The 20,695-nt window shown below is 42.4% G+C and overlaps 1 protein-coding gene across 1 annotated transcript in view; it reads left to right on the forward strand.

The window, feature by feature from the left end:
* The window catches only part of LOC127380384 (sodium channel protein type 5 subunit alpha-like), a 217,929-nt gene that overhangs the window by 127,927 nt on the left and 69,307 nt on the right, over window positions 1-20,695 (forward strand). Inside the window, exon 17 of the mRNA XM_051609169.1 lies at window positions 16,003-16,473. Within this exon, the coding sequence (XP_051465129.1) occupies window positions 16,003-16,473 (471 nt within the window). The remainder of the gene's footprint in view (window positions 1-16,002; window positions 16,474-20,695) is intronic.

Raw genomic sequence — 20,695 nt, forward strand, 5'->3', positions numbered from 1 at the left:
CACTTTCCTAAATGACAAACTCTAAGCAATATCAGGAGTCGCTGGGTCCCATGTGGCTATCTGCTACTTAGTAGCCATGGCTGTTACTCTGTGGCAAAGTCACTTTCCTTGTGTGCCTGCACACACCTGAGGAGCATGATCTCTAATCGAGGAGCATAAGGAGTGTGTATGGCCACTGTGTGGGCAGACTGGCAGCCCATCCTGGGAGTATCCATCAGCTGGCCAAGTGTAGGGATGTAACAAGTTTCACAGGCAAGACTGTTTCAGCTGGATGTTTGTGTTTAGCACAGGGTACAAAGAAGTTTAATAATATAGAGCAAGACGATGTTTTCCCTTTGTCCTCAGTGCCAGAAAATGTTCCTTGCCACATTTAATCTATTAGTGGAGAAGAAGCCATAAAGTCCTGTCTCAGCCAGTACTGATACATCTCCATCACTGCAAATTTCTCAGCAGATCACAGCCAGGCTTGAAGGAGGTTTATGGTAATGTGTCAGATTTTCAGTTTAAATGAAATGGATATGGAGACCTATCACTGTCCCTTGTGGTAAAATCACAAGTAATAGCAAATAGCTAGGCATCTAGATAGGCCTAGATAAAAATGGATGACAATTTTACATTTCAAGAGCTCAGACAGTGAAAGCATACGATGATGGTCAAAAAGGGTCTTCAGCTGAGACTTGTAGTTCTGCCTGACATGAAGAGACTGTCACTGAGGGAAGCTACATCAAGACTCTGTCATTTTTAAAAGACATGAAGGATTTCACCAGGGGTTTTCAAGATGACAACACTTTTTACAGGATGATTAAGGGTTGGTTTACCCCAAAGGAATGAAGCCTCATCCATTAAGATTTCTTGTGCCAATAAATGAGTGAAAATGGAACACTGATGACATATGATAGCACATTTCCAGCTGTCTCCTTATTTTCTTTTTAAATTATATACAAATCCAGAACTACTGAAGCCCCATTTTCATCATTTTTACTGTCTATCCCTGGAGAAATGTGCAACTCAAGAGTTGCACCCAGGCTTGCTGCCCTGAATCAAGTTAATTGTTTTTGCATTTAATGACAAACATGTACTTATTCATGGGGGCCACTGAAGGCATCCAATGTGTGAATAAAGTTTAATCCCCTTGGAGGGAAAAGTAGTATTTATATTGCACCTGATGATTAATACAAATGAACTGCAATTTTAAAAGATTGTGTGCCTTCTAATTGCAAAAACTAGTTAGATCTGCTTGCTGGAAATAACAGCAAGTTTCGAAGAAGGCATTACAAGCCCAAGTTACAACACTTCAGGTTTGTTTTTTTTTTAATTTTCAAGTGTTAGTGGAGGTCTGCATCCTCAAGCTTCCTATTTTGCACTTCTACTGCCAAGCAGGTACTCTCCTTGGGGCCCACCACTTCCCTTCTTGTCAAATGGAAGGAAGAAAGGAGAAGATGCTCTATATAAAGCTGGAAAAGCAGTGTTTTTTGAGGAAATGTGCATCCACAGGAAGTTCAAATAGAAGGCCAGGTTGTGCCAAGTCTTGGATGAACGCTGCCTTCCCTCCACTCTCTCTGCACCCACATGTTTGTGTCCTGGATGCCATTATTCACCTTATCTGCTCTTTCAGCAGCTCCCAGCATTCTGGAAATGTGCATTTTTGTTTTGGTTACATCAGCTGAGAAGACCATTCTACAAACAGGCGAGAATAGGCATGTCAGTAACAGTCAGCATCAGGACACACAAAATCTGTAAAGTGGGGCACTGTGGAGGAGCAGGAGACATCTGAAAGCTGCAGGAGAACTGGGGGAATACTGGAGATGGAGGCTAGAGAGTTAGAGAGTCTGTAAGAAGCCAGGAAGCCCAAGGGACCATTAGCAAGAAGTGGAAGTGTCATTTGAGTCTGTCTCATCAACTTGGATACTTACATAAGGGAGGCAAATTTGCTTTCTTGAGTCACGTGCAGCTTTGCAGAAGAGCAGCCCAGAATACATGAATAAGCACATTTGGGGACACAAGCAAAAGAGAGTCAAAACAACTGTCAGCAAGTTATCATCCTTTTTGCTTCCACTGCTGTACGCTTGCGGCTGGCAGCGTAGCTTTTAGTATCACATTTGGTGTGATACTGGAGAATTCAAACCTCAGAGGAAAGCAGCTAAACCCCAGCGTGTTTCCCAGCTTCTCCCTTCATATTTTTCACACCAGCTACCTGCAATAGTCCATGTGTTCCAAAGCAAAGTTTATATTTGTATTCTGCATTATCCATCCTTGCTTGAGCAGTGTCTGGAAAGCAGAGCACTCAGGTAGCTGATGCTTTTGAGTAAACATCTGGCCATATCTACTGAAGTATTAAATATCCACAGGAGTAATGAAAGGTCCAGCTACCATCATGTGATGAATCAAAAAGATAAAACCTGACACCAGCCATCAATCAGTCCAGTTGCCTCTGATGACTCCCAGTAGAGACAGAAAGTTTACATCCTCTTATAGGTTATGTTAAAGACAAACATTTGCCTAAGACTCCAGGCTTTAGCGATTGTGTGATTGATCAGTGCCTGCCCTTATGTGTAACACTAGATGTGGGTGCTAAGAAGTCTGAGGAAATTAACCTTAGGCTATTTATGGTGGACCATCAAAGACTGATGCATTTTAAAAATGATGTTGTATGGTAAGTGGCAGGTACAGGGCTGCTTTGCCCAAGAGATGTGAGGAAAATGCACCTGAAAACAGATGGGAGGAGAATCTACTTTCAAAATACACTCCTAAAAAGTAATCTGCTTCCTTCTGTCACTCCATATTTATGACTTTCTGTATCCTGCCACAGGCTCAGTTGTTTCTTGTGAAGAGTTGAATCTTGGCACTTGATGACTAAATCTGAGCATGCATCTCATAGTAGGGGACAAGTGTGTCCAGTTCCTGTTTTCAAGGTGCTATGTGGTGTCCAAGTTGCATATATACTGAAATCTGGCATTTTTTTCCCCTGCAACATCCATCCACTGGGAGATAGATCATCTAACATACAAAAAGCCAAAATCCTAATACAAGTTGGCATAAAAAAGAGGAGCAAGATTTTGCTTCTGATGCAGTTCAAAAGACTCTCAAAACAAAAACTGGACTAAGGCTCCTTTTTCATCTGTGGAATAATGAATTCCCAAAAGCAGTAATTCAAATCAGCTTCGTTGGTGGGCTGTGAAAAATTGTGGCATTCCGTGCAGATTTTCATTGGTAGAATTATAAATATTGCTTCTTGGTCTATAAATGAGTCACTGGGATGTATCAGAGAGGAATAAAATCTGATAATAATGCTAGTGCTCTTCCATTGTATATGAGGGATTATGAAACTATCTCCCTTTTGCCTTCGTGGGTGTGAGACGACTTAGAAATATGGAGGAGGAAGAATGTTAATACATTAGTTCAATCAACCTTCCCCTTAGAAGTCACCCTTAGGCTTTGTGTTCTAATTGTATTTCCAAGTCAGAGGGATTTCTCTAAAAATATTGTGTAAACATTGGTTCCTTTTTATATGAATTTCTGACAAGATGAAATATTTGTAATAGGATCCACCATGTGTGTAAGAACACACATATATTTTATTTGTGAAGATGATACTAGTGGATTGTTCTCTGTAGTCTGGGGATTGAAGAGCTGAATTTTCAAAATAAAACCTGCTGCCCTGTTAGTATAGTAAACAGCAGTAGGGTAAAATACTGTCAATTTTTTGTACTACATCTGTCATTGGTTATTTGTGTAAGTAAGGATTTTTCAGTGGTTAAGTTCTTGCTAATAGTTGGGTAGTTATTAAAAATCTAGAAGACACTGAGTCAAATTTAATTGGACAAGAGTTTGCAAAGATAGATACAACTAAATGTGTCTCTTTTTATCAATATCACTGTGCAAGTTGCCTGGATGTCATTGAAAGGGTAATGACAACAGAACTCTTCCTTGCATGTGCTGAGGGAAGGGCAAGGTTTTAATATTAAAGTAGACCAGCTGGTGCAATTTAATACTTTATTCATTATCCTACATACCATATAATTTCATTAAAAAAAAAAAAATAGTTAAAAATATGTTTCCCCACCAAAACTAAGCAGGGAGCAGTTTATCAGAACAGTTGCCTCTAGAAATAGCTTTTTAAAAAGCGTATGTGAAACAATCAGCCCATCGTCACAGCCTTAACCTTCTTAGGAGGTGTATGATATTTAAAAGAGGCTGGATTTTGCTTTTTCCATATACAGTGCATATTGATATCTGCATTTCTCCACCTGGCATGTACGTGGCAAGATGGTCTGTGGCTTTCCGAGGAAATATGCTAAAGAATATATTTGGAAACTAAATGTAGCACACAGGATTAGATACCAGTTTCCTGCCTTTTTGGGTCTATTTGAAAAATAAGAAGTTCTTGTGGTCAAAGAGGTCCTGTCCTTGGTCTCCTACTACCATTCCACATTTCCTCTTGTTCCCAGAAGTCAGCTTGGCTGGCTCTTACTCTGTTAAAATCCAATAAATCCAATAAAACCATTGGCCCACATTTGGTGAGGAGAAGCTTCAACAGATTGAGATCCACTCCATCGACGTTGTGTTACTGCAAATGGTGCAAAGGAAAGGAGAATCACACTTGCTGTTTTTTTCATCCCTCTTAACATTATTAATTCTTTGCTGCTATTTAAGACCCTTTTGTTCTATTTACCTGTCTCTAGTTTTCGTGTGTTATCTTCTTTCTATTTTGTTTGAGTCATCTCTAAGCAGACTCTTGTTTAAATTAATTCTCACCAAATATGACTCAAATCTGCCTTTATTTTTTTCTTTTTGGTCAGCTGTGGCCTTGATTACAGTAATTCCCTCTTTGACATTGCCACATACCTCTGCTGTAGTCTTCCTAGTCTTTTGCTTTGAGCAAATCTCCTCATCTTTGAACAATGCTTTGGCTTTCTGCCTTTCATGACATCTTCTGCAAGCTCCATCTCATTGTGCATCTTGACTTCAGCCTTCCCAACACACAAGCAAATTCCAAGTCTCTGTCCTGAAGTTATATGAAATTCTTGTACCTATTTCAATGCAAAACTGGTTTTATTTTTTGACCAAGCCACTTTTTGTGCAGAAGTTCTGCCTGCTGTGGGTCACTGTTGTGTGTTGTTGGGAATGAGTACATGCTGATAGCAGGGTGTGGATTGAAGTATTCTGTTAACATGTTGATATTTGCTGTGCTGAATTTTCTTGGAGATGAAAAGAGGCACTTACATTTGGTTTTGGGGATGGACATTTCTCAGGAAGATCTACTTGCAGTTCATCTCTTTGTCCTCTGTTTGCAGCCTCCTCCTCACCACTGTTTCCCTTCTCACGCTCTTTCACACTCATTTGTCACAGCCACTCAACTAAGAGCACTCTTATGTTTGTGCTACAAGCTTGTTCTTATGCAGGTTTCTTCCAGGAAGACTTCCATGTTCCTTTTCTTCTCCTGTAATTTCTCTTCTCCCACATCTAGCTGTCATACCATGCCATTGCTGGGACATTCAGCAAATGCAAAATGCCTGCTGATTCTTTACTTGAAAGCACAGGCATGTGGCTGCATCTATAAACTGGCCAGGGCATGAACTCAAACATCATGAGGTTCCCTCCTTTTTCTTGGTTAGCACATTCCCTGGCCAACCCATCCCATCTGGTGCATGGTGCCCTGGCTGAGGACAGCAACCACTAAGCAATTCTGCCTGGGGGGAAGAGTGAGGAAAGGAGGTCAGCTGCTTGCTCTCAGGGATGGAGAAGAGGTCTTGGCTTGACTTCATTTACAACTGCAGATGCAATTTCTAGATCATAAAATGGACCAGCTGCTTAGTTCTCAGTTCCTTTCTTCTGTCTAGCAGACTGTCAGTGAGCATAAACTCATAAAAAATTATCTTATGGACAACTTACACCACTAACTCTCTCCTTTGCTTCCCCTATTTTATGTCCATCTTGCACTAAAGAAGATCTTGAGCAGGTCCAGTTTCTGAGATTTCAGCCAGGCATACAGAATACGATCAACAAACAAAATAATTTTCAAATATCAACATCAGCAAAATACCTTTGTATTTCCTGACACAAGAAAGCTGTCAAAGATGAGGTCATAATGCCTGGAAAGAATAGTTTGCTTTGATCGTGAGGCTGAGCACAGACCTGATTTGAAGGATGATGGTAGCCAGTCCCCATTAAGTGCTTTGCTTATATTTTTAGTTATGCTTCTCTGCAAAACATAGCTCAGAACCAGCTTTATCCTGTAGATATGCACTGCAGGAAGACAGGATATCCACCTTCTTTCCTGCATTGCAAAAGAAGGGTATCTCCCTGGGCCTTTAGGAGGCACTGAGAAACCTACAGAAGTAGCCACAGCTACAGTCCAGAAACCAAAGGGGACAGACAGGCTGGTGACTGGGGGCACCATGGGAGCCAGGAGCAGATGATGGCACTGGAAGTGGGTCACTTTTTGGGACAGCAGCGAGGCATGTGTTTCAGCACCTCCTGCCTTACAAATACAGGGTGTCCTTTGTTTTGGAGCTGTAACCAGCACCACTGCTGGTAAACCCTCCTGCCCTGTGTTTTTAACCACAGACAGAGGCTTTGCCTCACTTTAGTCACCTGTCTTTTCCAGCAGAGGTATGTGAAAAATGCAAGCCCAGCCATGTGCTGTGTAGGCAGGAGATTTTATACTGTGCAAAATTACTCATAGGAATCTGTTTTGTAGCTTTCCTGCAAGATGCCCTCCTGGCTGGCAGACAGCTCTGTCATTGTTCTGCCCTCCCAGGAGTCCATGCTTGCAAAATGCACAAAACCTGAACCTCCTCACACCCCTCAAGTTCACTAAATAGGCATCCTTTTCACATTTACTTTGTAGGTAAGTGTGAGTCTGTGATGGAACCCAAATTACAATATCAAACCTGGGAAATGGCTCAGAAAGTAATATTTTAAAGGAAAAACAAAACAAAATAATATTTAAAGGGAAAAAAAAAATAACCCAAACCACACACAAACAAACAACAAAACCACCACCAACAAAACCAGAACTAAACAGCCAACTAATACTAATAATTTATTGACTCAGATTTTCTTTTCTAGACTCTGGGCCTACCCTCATATTCATTTTGCTTTGGTGCAATATAAACAATGTAAGGAAGTAATTCCTTACTGTAGCCATTTTCACTGGCTTTCCTTCCCTACTCTTCTGTTTCCAGGGGGGTTTTTTATCCTTTTGTTTCTCATTGACTTTACCGTTCCCCATGCAAATGGGAATTACCTCCTTCTCTTGTTCTCTAGTCTTGAGTGCCCAAGGAACCTCATGGCCTGTAGACAACAGAATTCAAAACTTCATGCAGTCTTTGGTCATGGCTGAGTGTCCCCCTTTAGCCTTCCCAGGTGTGGGATCTGAATTTTAAAAGGATGAAGTTTTTTTCTTGTTTAGTCACTATATAGTAATCACTAGAGCAGCTGATGAGACGGTGTTTGCAAACGTGTGGTGAAAATATTCCAGGGACAATGTGGGTGCTTCACACCTGTCATCACTCCTTGGTTGGAGCAGCAATAGCAAAGACTTGAAGTCTGTATGGTCAGTATAAGCCTGTACAGTCTGTCTTGCTTTCTAATTGTCTTGACACCCTCATCACCATGACAGCTAACCACTTTTGCTGACTTAGCACAAATGTCTCTTGGTTTGCAATCAGGAAACTTTCCGTAGTTTAGATCTCTTGCTACGCTGGTGAATTAGATATTTGATGAAAAACCTGTGAGAACATGTTTGTTTTTATGCGGTGGCTTTAGTAGCGGAAAGAATTTCATAGAATAATAGAATAATTTGGGTTGGAAGGGACCTTTAAAGGCCAGTTTAGTCCAACTGCAATCCGCAGGGAGATCTTCAACTAGATCAAGTTGCACAGAGCTCCATTCAACCTGACCTTGACTGTTTCCAGGGATGGGGCTTCTACCACCTATCTGGGCAACCTGTGCTGGTGTATGTGCCTCCACTCTCCATCCCAACCTCCACTCACATATGACTTGGAGACTTAGGTTTTCAGATCAGGAAGCACTTGGTTTCCGGAGACTTGTCTTCTGATACTTGTAAGTGCCTTACTTTCAAAGAACATGGAAAGTTATCAGCTAAAAAAAATAATAAATCTATATTCAGTTCAGTAGTTCTCGAGCAGCACTAGGAGTGGTACAGTTGGTGTGCACATTTATACCCACATAGGGAGATAACAAATGTGTAAGACTTGTAAGCATAAGGGATTCTCCAGGTGGTGGTAAGAAGTGTCATGGGTTGCCTCAGGTCTGTGTTTCAGAGTGATAGTCACATAGGTCCCCTTCTCTGCCTGATTTTGGGGGCTGCAGAGGCTGGAGATGAGGAGGGACAGAAGCTGGTGGCTGGCCTTTGGGAGTCAGCTTCCCCTCCTGGTTCATCCTCCCTCTCTGAAGAGGCCTTTTCATCGTGTGGTCCAGCTTGCCAGGCTGGCAGCAAGAGCAATGTCAGTGTGGTGCCCTTTGGCTGCATCCCCCTCTCAAAAGGATGTAGCCAGGTCAGGTCTTACATACCCTGCTGCTAGTGTAGTTTATAGTTCCCCTGAAATCAGAGAGGGAAGAATGGCAGCTTAAAGTGACCTCAAAAAACTCCTGTGTGACAGGAAGGTGCTGTGAAGTGTAATTAATGGCTTAATCTACCCTTCCGTTACTCAAGATTTAGTCCTATGTAAAGTGGCAAGAAAAGCACCAAGGAATCTGTCCTATTAATTATACATACCCCTTTAAACTCTGAAGCAAGAAATAGGGTGACCATTTCCCCCACCCATGCAGCCCCCATCAAACATGGGTGAGCACAGCTGCCAGCCAGCATCACTTCTCTGCCTGGCACTGCTTAGAGACAGCCGGCTGCACAAGACACCACTGGAACTGAGGGGAAACCTTATGTCATAGAATCATAGAATGGTCTGTGTTGGAAGGGACCTTAAAATTCGTCTAGTTCCAACCCCCTTGCCAGGGGCACCTCCTGCTAGACCGTGTTGCTCAGAGCTCCATCCAACCTGGCCTTGAACACTTCCAGGGATGGGGCTTCCGCAGCCTCCCTGGGCAACCTGTGCCAATGCCTCACTATCTTCTCAGCAAGGAATTTCTTCCTAACATTCAATCTAAGCTATCCTTTTTCAGTTTGAAACACCCGCCCCCTCCACCCTCCCCCCATCTTATCACTCTGTGCCCTTGTAAAAAGTCCCTCCCCAGCTTTCCTGTAGCCCCTTCGGGCACTGGAAGGTGCTCTAAGGTCTCCCTGGAGCCTTCTCTTCTCCAGGCTGAACAGCCCCAACTCCTTCAGCCTGTCTCCATAGGAGAGGTGCTCTGATCATCTTGGTGGCCCACGTCAGTACCAGAAGTGGAGAATGGTGAGCAAAACTCCTAGCCTGATGGTAAATACCTTAAAAACAGTAATGGGATGGGGGGAATGTTCATCTCACCTATTTCTATAATGTACTGTGCAGGTAGCTACTCCTGGATCCACTGCCCTACCTATTCTTCACACTCAACAGGGAGAAAAGGCACTTTTAACTCTTCCATTTCATCTCACTGGGTGCAACCATCACTTTTAGGATGGGTCACACTGGGCTCAAACTCCTCTGACCATATGGGCTGGATTCCATCTATAAAGGGAACCCTGTTGATGCCTTTGCCTCCCCTAAAGGGAGTGTGAGAGCCAGCTGTGCCCCACAAGTGGGCTTTTCAAGCATTCTCTCTGCTCAAGCAGGGGAAATGCACATGGTAGCTATGAAGCCAGGGGGAAAATCAGGCCTTGTTCTTTCTTTGGGGAAATGGAAATAATTTACATGAAATCACTGAATTTATAGCCTTTTTTATTTGCATATGAGAGAATTATTCCTACTATATTACTTCCATTTTTCTTTCTCATGGAGAACATTCAGTGTCATTACCATCATAATGTAATATAAGGATCTTACGTGGTTAAATAGCTGAATTTGTTGTATTGTTCTTATTAGTTTTCTTTTTATTCTTATTATTACATTTATGTATATTGTTATTTATATTCAAGCAGAAAGCCAGTTATTTCACACAACAGATTAACATGGGGTTGATAAGAAAAAAAAATACGTTGCAACAAACTGGTGCCCCAGTAACCTCTGATCTACAACTTCTAGCCTGCCATGAAGGATCAAACAGAGTCCACTGGGGAGAGGTCTGGCTGCAAGGCAGGCAAACCATGTCCCCGTTTCCATGTGTTTTCCTGATCTTGGGCAAAGAAACATGAAGAAGATGAATTCTGCTCAAACCTTTGTCCTCTCTCAGCTGCCCCTGGCCGCAAGGACCACATGCCATACTTGTGGTGTCATGATCGTTTTGACAGTGAGAAACTAAGATATCATGAGAATGGGATTATGAGATTGACCACAGGATAAAGAGAAACTGGGCTGGGAGGATATAAGCTTCTTAACCAAGCACAAATAGCTGAAATAATAGAAAAGGGAATATACAAAATAACTGATCATGTAAATTGCTTTTTGCAGGAGTACTCTCTCTTCGTAAATTTTCCCTGGGATAAAAATGTACAGGGGATTGGAAAAATATACTTCCAAGGAAAGAAATAATACTCCAGTAGCAGAGAGTTGGACTAGATGCCCTGTTGTTGTAGATCTCTGGCTTAAACTAAATTCTGACACTTTCTTGATACAGTGAGAGCCCCTTTATGAACAATTTTTCTTCTCAGCTTCATGGATTTTGATACTGAAAAAAAAAATTGTATATTTTGTATTAGGCATGCTGGAGGTCTCCAAAGAGGAAACTGCATCTTTCCCACCTGTACTAGCCAAAGAACAGTGCAGGCATCCACTGTCATCAGAAAACAAACAGGAAGGAAGAAAATCAGTTTCTTCCACTAGCCAGAGAGTGCCTGAAGAGCTTCTCACTTGGTCTAACAAGCACTGCTGGAGAAGTGGGTTTGAAAAGGTTTAGGTGTATCTGTCTTGTTTTATCCACAAAAAAAGCATTAGGCGCATAGTTGATCCTGAAAAGTACCTCACCATGCTGTTTGGGCTTTTCTATGCTCTGGACCCTGTTGTAACAGAAAATCCTGCTTACCTGGCTCCTAGGAGATTCATTTTCCACAGGGAAGCATGCTCAGGTGATGCAGTCCCCTCATAGGTGCCCTCAACTTTTTTCCATTTCCTGCAGAAGAGATGATGATACACATCTGAAGGCTGAATATCTTCAGATGTTTGAAGAGTCCTGTGGGCTTACAAGCAAACAAGTGCCCATGAGAGCAGCTGCAGAACTGCTCTGCTTTATACACCTCCCACCTGAAAAGATAATCCCATCCCTCTGTCCAGCCTACTAGGATTTGTCCCATGTGGTCCAGGCAGACAAGAATATCTGGTCTTAGTTCCTGCTCAGTGTGAAGTTCATTAAACCTCATGCACATGAAGGGGCCAGAGGTTTGAAAATCAAACTTCCTTGTTAGTTCCCTCTAAGAGAAAAGCCACATGGGTGAACTCATGTTAGATCCTCTGCAATCAAACAAGAACAGTAGCTGAGGAGCTCACTTTGGAGATAGCTTAACCCTGCCACTGAACTTGTGGAGAACATCATTCTCTCTAGTAGCCAAATGAAATACAGAATTATTTTCAATCTGCTAAGAGATGGCCTTAGACTTTTGGTGGATTTTCAGCCTATATTGAGTGCAGTGCATGAGTGAGAGTGCAGGGCAGTGAATGCGTTGCTGAATCAGCTCACAGGAGTACAGGGGGTTGCAGAGGCTGGGAACTGTTCAACTGAGTGACAGGTGGAAGGCTAAATACAGAAGGTTTTGTATCCCTCCATTTTTGCCAAATCAAGCCAAATACAAGAGTCGAAGGGAAGTGAAGGAGTAGTCACATGCTTTTGCTTCAAACTTATTTTCACTTCAGCAACAGGGTTTGCAGACAGGTATTTTCAAAGAGAGTTTCATCAGAAGGTGTCATCTGAAATAACACAGTCTGTTTTTCTGTTGTGATGGCCAAAACAAAAGGAGGTGATGGAGCTGAGGCATTCAGACTGCAGCCCACCGTGGCAGTACATATGGCTTTCAGCCTCCACCATCAGCACCTGCCTCGAGCTCCTTGGAGAGGAGGGGTCCTTCCAGCAGCCTGGTTTCTGCCCATGGCTGGGCAGATGGGAATTAGCTTCGCAGCTTCGTGCCTCTGTCCTCTTCACTTGCTGTGACCACAGAATCAGTGCAGCACTTTGTGCAATGCCTGGCTTGATACCTGCAGCTCTGCTCAGCATGGGCAGAAACATCCCCTGCTTCCCTCTCACCTACTGAAGGTTGCCTGGTTATAAAGGCTGGCCACTGCTGGAGTGTGGAGTACCAGACTGGCACCAAGAAGGACTTCCTGAGTTTGACAAGTCACAGATGGCACACTTAGTTGTTTACTTTTATATAGTTCTGCCAGGAGCCTGGAGCTGGACTGGATGATCCTTGTAGGTCCCTCCCAACCTGAGACATTCTGTGATTCTGTGTTAGTTATTTGTTCTCTATTGTAAAGTGCCCTAACTTTAATCCAGCTGCAAGATAGTAAAGCCAAGCTAGCCTAGGCTTCAGTAGGCAACATCAGAGATGGTTCAGCTCTTCATCATCTCTGCAATGCCAGACTGCCTCCATCATCTACAAACATCCTAGGAAAAGTCCCCCAGGTGAAGGCCCTCAGAGAGGTGCCTGACATTAGGCTGGTTGAGTCTAATCCTTTGTGCCTTATAACGGCATAACCAGAGTCCTGGCATTGGAAAGGCATTAAAAAGTGAGGCAGCCTATGAGAGCATGTTTTGTTGTCATTAGGGTAGATGCTTAGCGTTATTATGCTAAAGGAGTTGGGGTTTCTTTTGAGTGCATCTGTCATTTGATTCCTAATCTCAAAGACCAAAGAAGTGACCTGCTTTCCGAGACTGGCTGCTTGGTGTCACTGGAAAGTAGATTCCTTTTGAAGGGCAATCCATATGGACATACAAACCTGCCATTGCTTTTGAAAACTGAATTAGTCTTTAGTTTGCTTTTACTTAAACTGAAAGCATTGCATTAGCAACCAGGAGGACTGGATATTATTAGTAACCTTTTACAGGAAATGTGGTGTGTCATGGGTAGAGCATATATTTTTTTTCTGGAAAAATGCAGTCTACAGCAAAATGGGGGGGGAATAAGTAAACAGAAAGTGCTTATACTGCAGTTCACTCTATTTGAACTCCCAAATACACCTCTGAGGTTACCTGCTCATAAAGGAAGGAGGGAATGGTATTCGAGATTTATTCTTGGCTAAAAGCATGATGTGCAAATAGTTTTTCTGTGCAAGATGTCAGCTGCATTTCTGGGAAGCAAACAACCTTGCCCTAATAAGCCATGGTAAATAACAATACTAAGAATGTTACCATTACACCTGCATTACCTGTTACACCTGCAGGTGCATCTGGGTGGACTTATGTAGCTGTGGTTTGACATCCAAAATAAATACATAAAAGTAAAACAAGGCATTTCAAACAAGTTATTCTGTGAGCTGCACAATTAATGAAGTATAGGATGAAATTCAGCTTCAGATAACAAAATTTAGGTGCCTACATGAAGGTATTGATGTATAGTGAAGACAGCTGAGCTACCACTACAGTCTGCAAAGATCTAGGGTGAGACTCAGTTTTGTCTAACACCTCCAGGGTGTAAGGGACCCATCCTGGCCTCCAGCTAGACACACATCTCCCATAAGAGTGTATTGTGTTGGCCACTTGTCTCCGGAGGACTTGGGCATGCTAGGACCAGTTGGCACTACACCACTCATGACTTACTGGCAGCTGCATGCAGACCTCACGTGGTCACCGGCATTTGGTCAGGCTCCTTTGTATTTTGATTGAAATGGGGCTCAGATGCCTCATTAGACCCTGAAGCTTTGGTGTTTTAGTCTGAAGGCAACTGCCATGAAGCATGATTGAGTTCCCTAAACACCCCCAGTCTGTTGCAATACCCTGGCATGCCCTGGGTGGATGACAGCTGGAGATTTAGGAGGTCTGGCGCAGATGTATCAGATAACCTCAAACAATAGTAGACACCCCTATTAAGGTAACTGAATTGAACCTATAAAGACCAGAAGATTTTAATTCTGGATTTCTTTGTTCCCTCCCTTCTTCCAGATCCTTCCCATGTCCCCAGGTTGGTACTGGGAAGGAGATACAAGCTGTGGCTTGGTCCAAGCTCTGTCAGGACACTGGTGAGCTGGGCAGTGTCTCTTCTCTACGTAGGTGCTTATTTTTGGGACACTTGTAGCAATGTAGTTATCTCTGAGACCACATCCTTCTATCAAACTTGGTTGAAAATGGTTAAAGTGATTCTACCAATGCCTCCTTCACTGATGGGCTCCCATCAGCTTGGCATTTTATTCAGTACTCTGGTTTTCGACTCCCTTTCAAAAACACATCACTTGCAATACCTCTGAGTGGGATATGAAATGAAAGATTGATTCATAACTGACCACTGCAGTGATTAAGAGGAGACCCACAGAAGCTGTCAGTTCCACTCCAGTATGATGGGCCAGCTAAGAAACAATTAGCTTTAATCTCACTTTACTTTAGAGCAGGGTAGTGCTCAGTGCAGCAATAGTTTATTCAGTAGTTCATCATGGACGTGGGCATCTGCTGTGCTACCGTTTTCATTTATAATCACAGTGATTGCAGAGTACTTTACAAAGCAGTACTGACAGGACACTTCAAATGCAGTGTCACCAGAGTGATTAAGACTGGGATGGTTTTCACAATTCCAGCTCATGTATTCTCAATATTTGAAGTAAGGGGGAACAGGGTGGGAGGATTATAGCAAAAGCTTGTGGCTCACTGGTAAGGCGCAGTACTGCTTATACTCTTTGTATTGGGCTAGCAGACTTAATAAATTTAAAATACTATCAGAAAGGCAGAAGCCAGGGGACTTACAGGTATTTCTGGTAGCATGAAGAGATCACAAAGAAAATATCATCACAAAGTCCATTTTATTGCTAAACCAGCACAAGTGCTGCTGCACTGGTCTCTCCCTTGCAGTCCCGTAGAGCTGGCAGCCACCTGCTTTGTAGAGGCTGCAAATGAGTTGATACCAGGAAATTTGGTTCTAGTTTATTTTGGGTAAATACATTTTAGCTGATGTTGGTTTGAGTCACCTTTGCTCCATTCCCATCATCCCAGGTATCTACCTCCAGTGTGAGCTTCTTGTCAACACAGCACAGAAGTTCTAATTCATTCCTTCTCAGACCACGAGCAGGTATAATGTCCCATACACAGCAGCTGGTGATCAGCCTGCAAGATATTTTACTTTACTGCTTTCAATCACTTCATCCTTCAGTCTGTAGCGATACTGAGGTTTGCCCCAGTCCAGGACCTTGCACTGAGCCTTTTTGAACCTCATGGGGTTCACATGGGGTGACTTCTTGAGCTTTTCCAGGTCTCTCTATGTATTATATATATATATTATATACTACATAATATAAATAACAGTATTTACACTAAGTAAAAACCAAAGAAGTCCTCAAAACTTTCCTCCTATAGTCTTTACCTGTAAGCAGTACCTTTCTGGATGTCAATTAGTGTTGCAATTAGTGATTTTCTCCAAGATGGAATGCTGGCAATTACAGGAAATTCATCATACCACCACTTAGGGGAATATTTATACTATATAGCTTCCGATTGAAATTGTATCACATATTCTGTGTCTGACCTTTCCCTTTTCTTTTTAATGTTTTAGCATGTTAGAGGGGGAAAGGGAGTGTCAGAGTGTGTTATTGTCCATGGTAAAATTCTGCAACTCAAATGAATGTGTTCAGAAATGTCTGCAGACCTCCTTTCCCTACCAAAACCACCTGTAATTTGAGATAGTTCCACAAACACTCGTGGTGTTATGGTAGCACAAACGAGATGAGACTCAGACCCTTGTGCTTCCAAGACCAAACGTTTGACCTCCACAATGAAGGTTTATTGATTTCCTTGTTGCTTTATCCCTTTCAGGTGCTCAACCTGTTCCTTGCCTTGCTGCTCAGCTCCTTCAGCGCTGACAACCTTTCAGCACCAGACGAGGACGGGGAGATGAACAACCTGCAGCTTGCTTTTGCTCGGATCCACAGGGGGCTTCAGTACCTGAAACACACAATGTGGAATTTTTGCTGCCATGTCCTCCGGCACCCCAAGACAACGGCTGAAAAGAAAGCCATGATGAAGCTTGCAGCCCAGACTACAGGTGCCCTTAACAATTGCGTGAACAGTCACACAACCGCTGAGCTTGGCAAAGACATGGAGAACTACAAAGAGAACCACACTGAGGATGGGATGAATAAAAATGGGGAGAAACACCTAGGAATTACAGACAACGATGATTTTATGACCAATCCTAACCTGTCCATTTGTGTTCCTATTGCTGTGGGAGAGTCGGATATCGAGGAGGAAGATGAGGAGCAGAGCACCTTTACGGAAATGGAGCAGGTAGGCAACTAAAATATTTACTAGTTACAACTTATTCACATGGCCTTTGTTCCAACACTTGCTTTGGATCCCTGGCTCATGATTCAAATGTCCTATGGCCTAATGCTGCCTTTGATATGTTGTTAACTTCAGAAGAAGTTATACATGCATATCTAAGAGCAAAATTCAGTCTCCAACAAATGACATCCTTTTGTATTCTTTGTGCTTGCCTAGATTAATTCTTCTAACCAGAACAATTAAGCTCTTTCTCACACAGGAGCCTGTTTGGTTTTGGTTGGTTTTGCTGTGGTTTTTTTTCAGCTGAATCATGGGAATGTTACAGAACAAATCTTAGATCTTCTGACTACAGCAGGGGATTTTCTCAATATGCAAAAAATTGGGTTGATTTATTTGTGCATCACGGCTCGAGGGCCAGTAGTTCTCTTATAACAAGGCAGAGGCTGATATGAAAAGGCACCAGAGAAAGTGATTGTATGTATTCAGACAGGAAAAATAGTTATTTGCCTGTTCTTTGGTGTGACATTGCAGATTTTCATATTCACCAGAGCACTCACAGGAAGGGTTAAAAAATTCTGCGTGCTTCAAAGTGTTGGTGTAAAACGCAGAAGAAAAGTCTTCATGGGAATGCTTTTCTTTCTCACTTTCTCTCCTCCTTCCCTTTCTACCAGCTTTATCTCTTGGCCTCATGTACCATAGCTAGTTAATGTTTTCCAGACCCTTCAGGCTTGATCCAGCACCTTCTGACACTGGCTGAGACCTGCAGAGTTCAGCAGGACCTGGATCAAAGCTCCTGATTTGGATCCAGCTGTCAGGAGGGATCCCCAGTCTCTCAGTTGAGGGGAAGAATGTTTTGAAGCAAAACTGTCCTTAGAGAAGGGTTGTCCTAGAAAAGCCCAAGGAGGGACTCTGTGTCAAGAGGTGGGCACTAACTGGCTGCTAACAATTAATTTATCCTGCTTCATTGTTCAATAGTTACAGTGTTAGTGCAAGTCTTACACATTGAGCATTCCCTTTGGGACCCGAAGGGCAAGGGGTCAAAAGACTTTATCATCAAGCCCCACTGTCCAAATGAGAAACCTAGCTAATAGAAAAAAAAAAAAAAGAAGTCTGAAATTTTTGGTAAACAGCTTTAGGGACTTTTAAAAATCTTTTTTAAGGAATACTCTTCTTGAAATGATCAGTGAGGGTAGCATGGTTAATATATATTTTTTCCTTTGAAGTCCTTTCCTATTCCCAGCTTTGAATTAGTTAAGCTACAAGCAGAGTACGCTTGAAAAGTGAATTATGAATAACAGTAGACAGGTTTCTTAGTAGTCACTGATCTGCAAATACTAACTATAGAATCACAGAATCACAGAATGCCAGGTTGGAAGGGACCTCAAGGATCATCTGGTCCAACCTTTTTAGGTAATACTATAGTATTTAATAATGTGTAAATGTGTTTCATTCTGGAGGTTTGGGTTGTTTGTTTTTCATTTACTTTTGGCCTTTTAAGATACCCTTTTAAGATGCCTTTCTGCTACATCTGACAGAGGGTCACAATCATAAAAATTCTCAGATTTTTCTCTCACTGTACCAAGCAAAAGTTAGTTGAAACTTTACACATAGGCATCCATGAGGTCTGGAATCATGCGTGTACGTGTCTGTAGGTGCACACGTGTGTATGTTACAATCCTGTATTCCACCATTCTCAAGATAAATAGCAACATTCACAATTGCAATCTGAACTGCAGCACAGAACATGGAGGGTTTGGGATTTTCACATCTTCCTGTACCTTAAAAGTATAGAAATGTAGAAATAGAAATAGAACTTTAGCTGCACAGTGTGTCCGTATAGATGCTGGTGTGTATTTTAGTAGGTTGAAGAGATAGTTGTCCATTTTATGCTGTAAAGGAAGTAAATGTGGAATTAGACCTTTAGTGAGTTCTATTAGAGTCATGAGTGAGAGCACTTATATAGAAAAAAAGGCACTTTAGTGAAATAGAACATTATGAGTAAAAGTTGACCTGAAAATATTAAGAAAATTTGTTCAAACTGTTTCGTTAATATTTAAACATTATCATAAGTGATACGAACATCAAGTGCCCAGAGTGAAACAAACTAGAAGGAAACAAAACTCAGTGGGAAAAGCAAACCAAAATACTGTTTTCACATTGTATCTCTTAATGATATTTCAATAAACATTAGGGTAATATTATCACAAGATATTTGGATTGCAGGGAAATAATACAGGTCACTGCTAGTGTGTGCATCAAATAGGAGGGATGGAGTGGAGAAATGTATTAATTAGTTTTGTCACTTGTGTTTTCCAGGCTTTGACAAACAGCTGTGGCAGGTCACTGTAGTTCCCCCATGCATAGCCCTGATCAATGAGTTTTGACCTTTGTCCACAGGCCTAAGGGGTCTGCTGCTGAAAAGGTCCAAAAAATAAGTTAATTCATATATCCAGCAAACAGTTTTGTCAAATTTCTAGAGAGGAAAATGTGTGGATGTGAAAGAGTTCCAACTCAAAGACTCAAAATACATTGGCATAATAAATAAACAAAAATAGGAAGAAGCTCAACACCAGAAATAATAATTGTGTAATAAGATTTGCATTTGCTTTTCTGCAAAACCCTAAGAAATTTACACAGCTGTGCACATCTTCATAAATAGCAGAGCCATGAGAAAGCAGATCCCAAATGATTCAAAGATCTGTCATTGTTTATGGTGCTCATTCCAAAGATGTATGATCTCTGGACCCACAAAAACCTCACTTGATGAAGGTGCGGGTAATTGCAGTAGATATTATCATAGGATCACAGAATGGTTTAGGTTGGAACGGACTGTAAAGATCATCTAGTTCCAACCCCCCTGCATGAGGAGGGTCACCTCCCACTAGATCAGGCTGCTCAGAGCCCCATCCAACCTGGCCTTGAACACTTTGAGGGATGGGGCTTCCACAAGTTCCCTGAACAATCTGTGCCAGTGTCTCACCACCCTCACACTACGGAATCTCCTCCTAATGTCTAACTTAAATCTCCTCTCTTCCAGTTTTGATCCATTATGTCTCGTCCTCTCACTACAAGCCCTTGTAAAAAGCCCCTCCCCAGCTTTCCTGTAGCCCCTTCAGGCACTGGAAGGTGCTCCAAGGCCTCCCTGGAGCCTCTCTTCTCCAGACTGAACAGTCCCAGTTCTCTCAGCCTGCCCTTTTCAGGAGAAGTGCTCTAGCTCTTGGATCATCTTAGTGTCCCTCCTCTGGACTTCCTCCACGAGCTCCACGTCCTTCTTATGCTGGAGACTCTAGAACTGAACACAGTACTCCAGGTGGGGCAGCTGGAGCTCAGTATGAAATACCAGTTCCCTGGATTTGGAGTTGTGAGCATTGCAGCTTGTTAGCCTTTGTATCAAGGGCGGTCCTGTGGGACTTGGGGGAATAAACTTCCCCACTCACTCCAGAAATGTTAATCCTGTGAGCCCCAGCTCCATGGGGATCCTCGCCTCCTTCCTTCCAGGATGGCCACGATAACCTTGACAGAGCTCACAAAGGAAAAAACAACATGAACAAGAGCAAAAATTACATGATGATTGTGCTGAAAGGGCACAATTATGGTGAAGTATCTTTTTTGCATGGAGGGCATCATACAGAAAGGAAACAAGAACTACCAAGGGTACACTAAACATTCAAATCTATTCTAACTTTCCCCTAATTATAATCCATATTTTTACATATTTAAATATTTTAACATGCACAAAGAGAATGTGCTTGTATATTTACTTCTTAGGAGAAGACAAGGTACCCTGCTTCACTTTAAAGTTGTTGACTCACCTGGAATTTAGCAGCCCTTTGGCAACATTGCCACAACCTGCCTTCCTCCTCAGGAGTTTAGATTTTGATGCAATAACATGAAGGAAGAGGCAAAAGGAGGTGCATGAACAGGAAGTATATGTATAAATGCCTCTGAAGCACATGGCTAGGTAAATCTACACAATTCATAGATTCATAGATTCATAGAATATGCTGACTTGGAAGGGACCCATCAGGATCATCAAGTCCAAATCCTGTCCCTGTATAGAGCACCCCAAGAATTGCACCATGTGCCTGAGAGCATCATCCAAATGCTTCTTGAACTCGGGCAGGCTTGGTACTGTGACCACTTCCCTGGAGACTTTGTTCCACTGCTCAACCACCCTCTGGGTCAAAAACCTTTTCCTGATATCCAACCTAAACCTCCCCTGATT

Source organism: Apus apus, chromosome 2 (assembly GCF_020740795.1).
Source record: "Apus apus isolate bApuApu2 chromosome 2, bApuApu2.pri.cur, whole genome shotgun sequence".
In the NCBI taxonomy this organism is placed as follows: Eukaryota; Metazoa; Chordata; class Aves; order Apodiformes; family Apodidae; genus Apus; species Apus apus.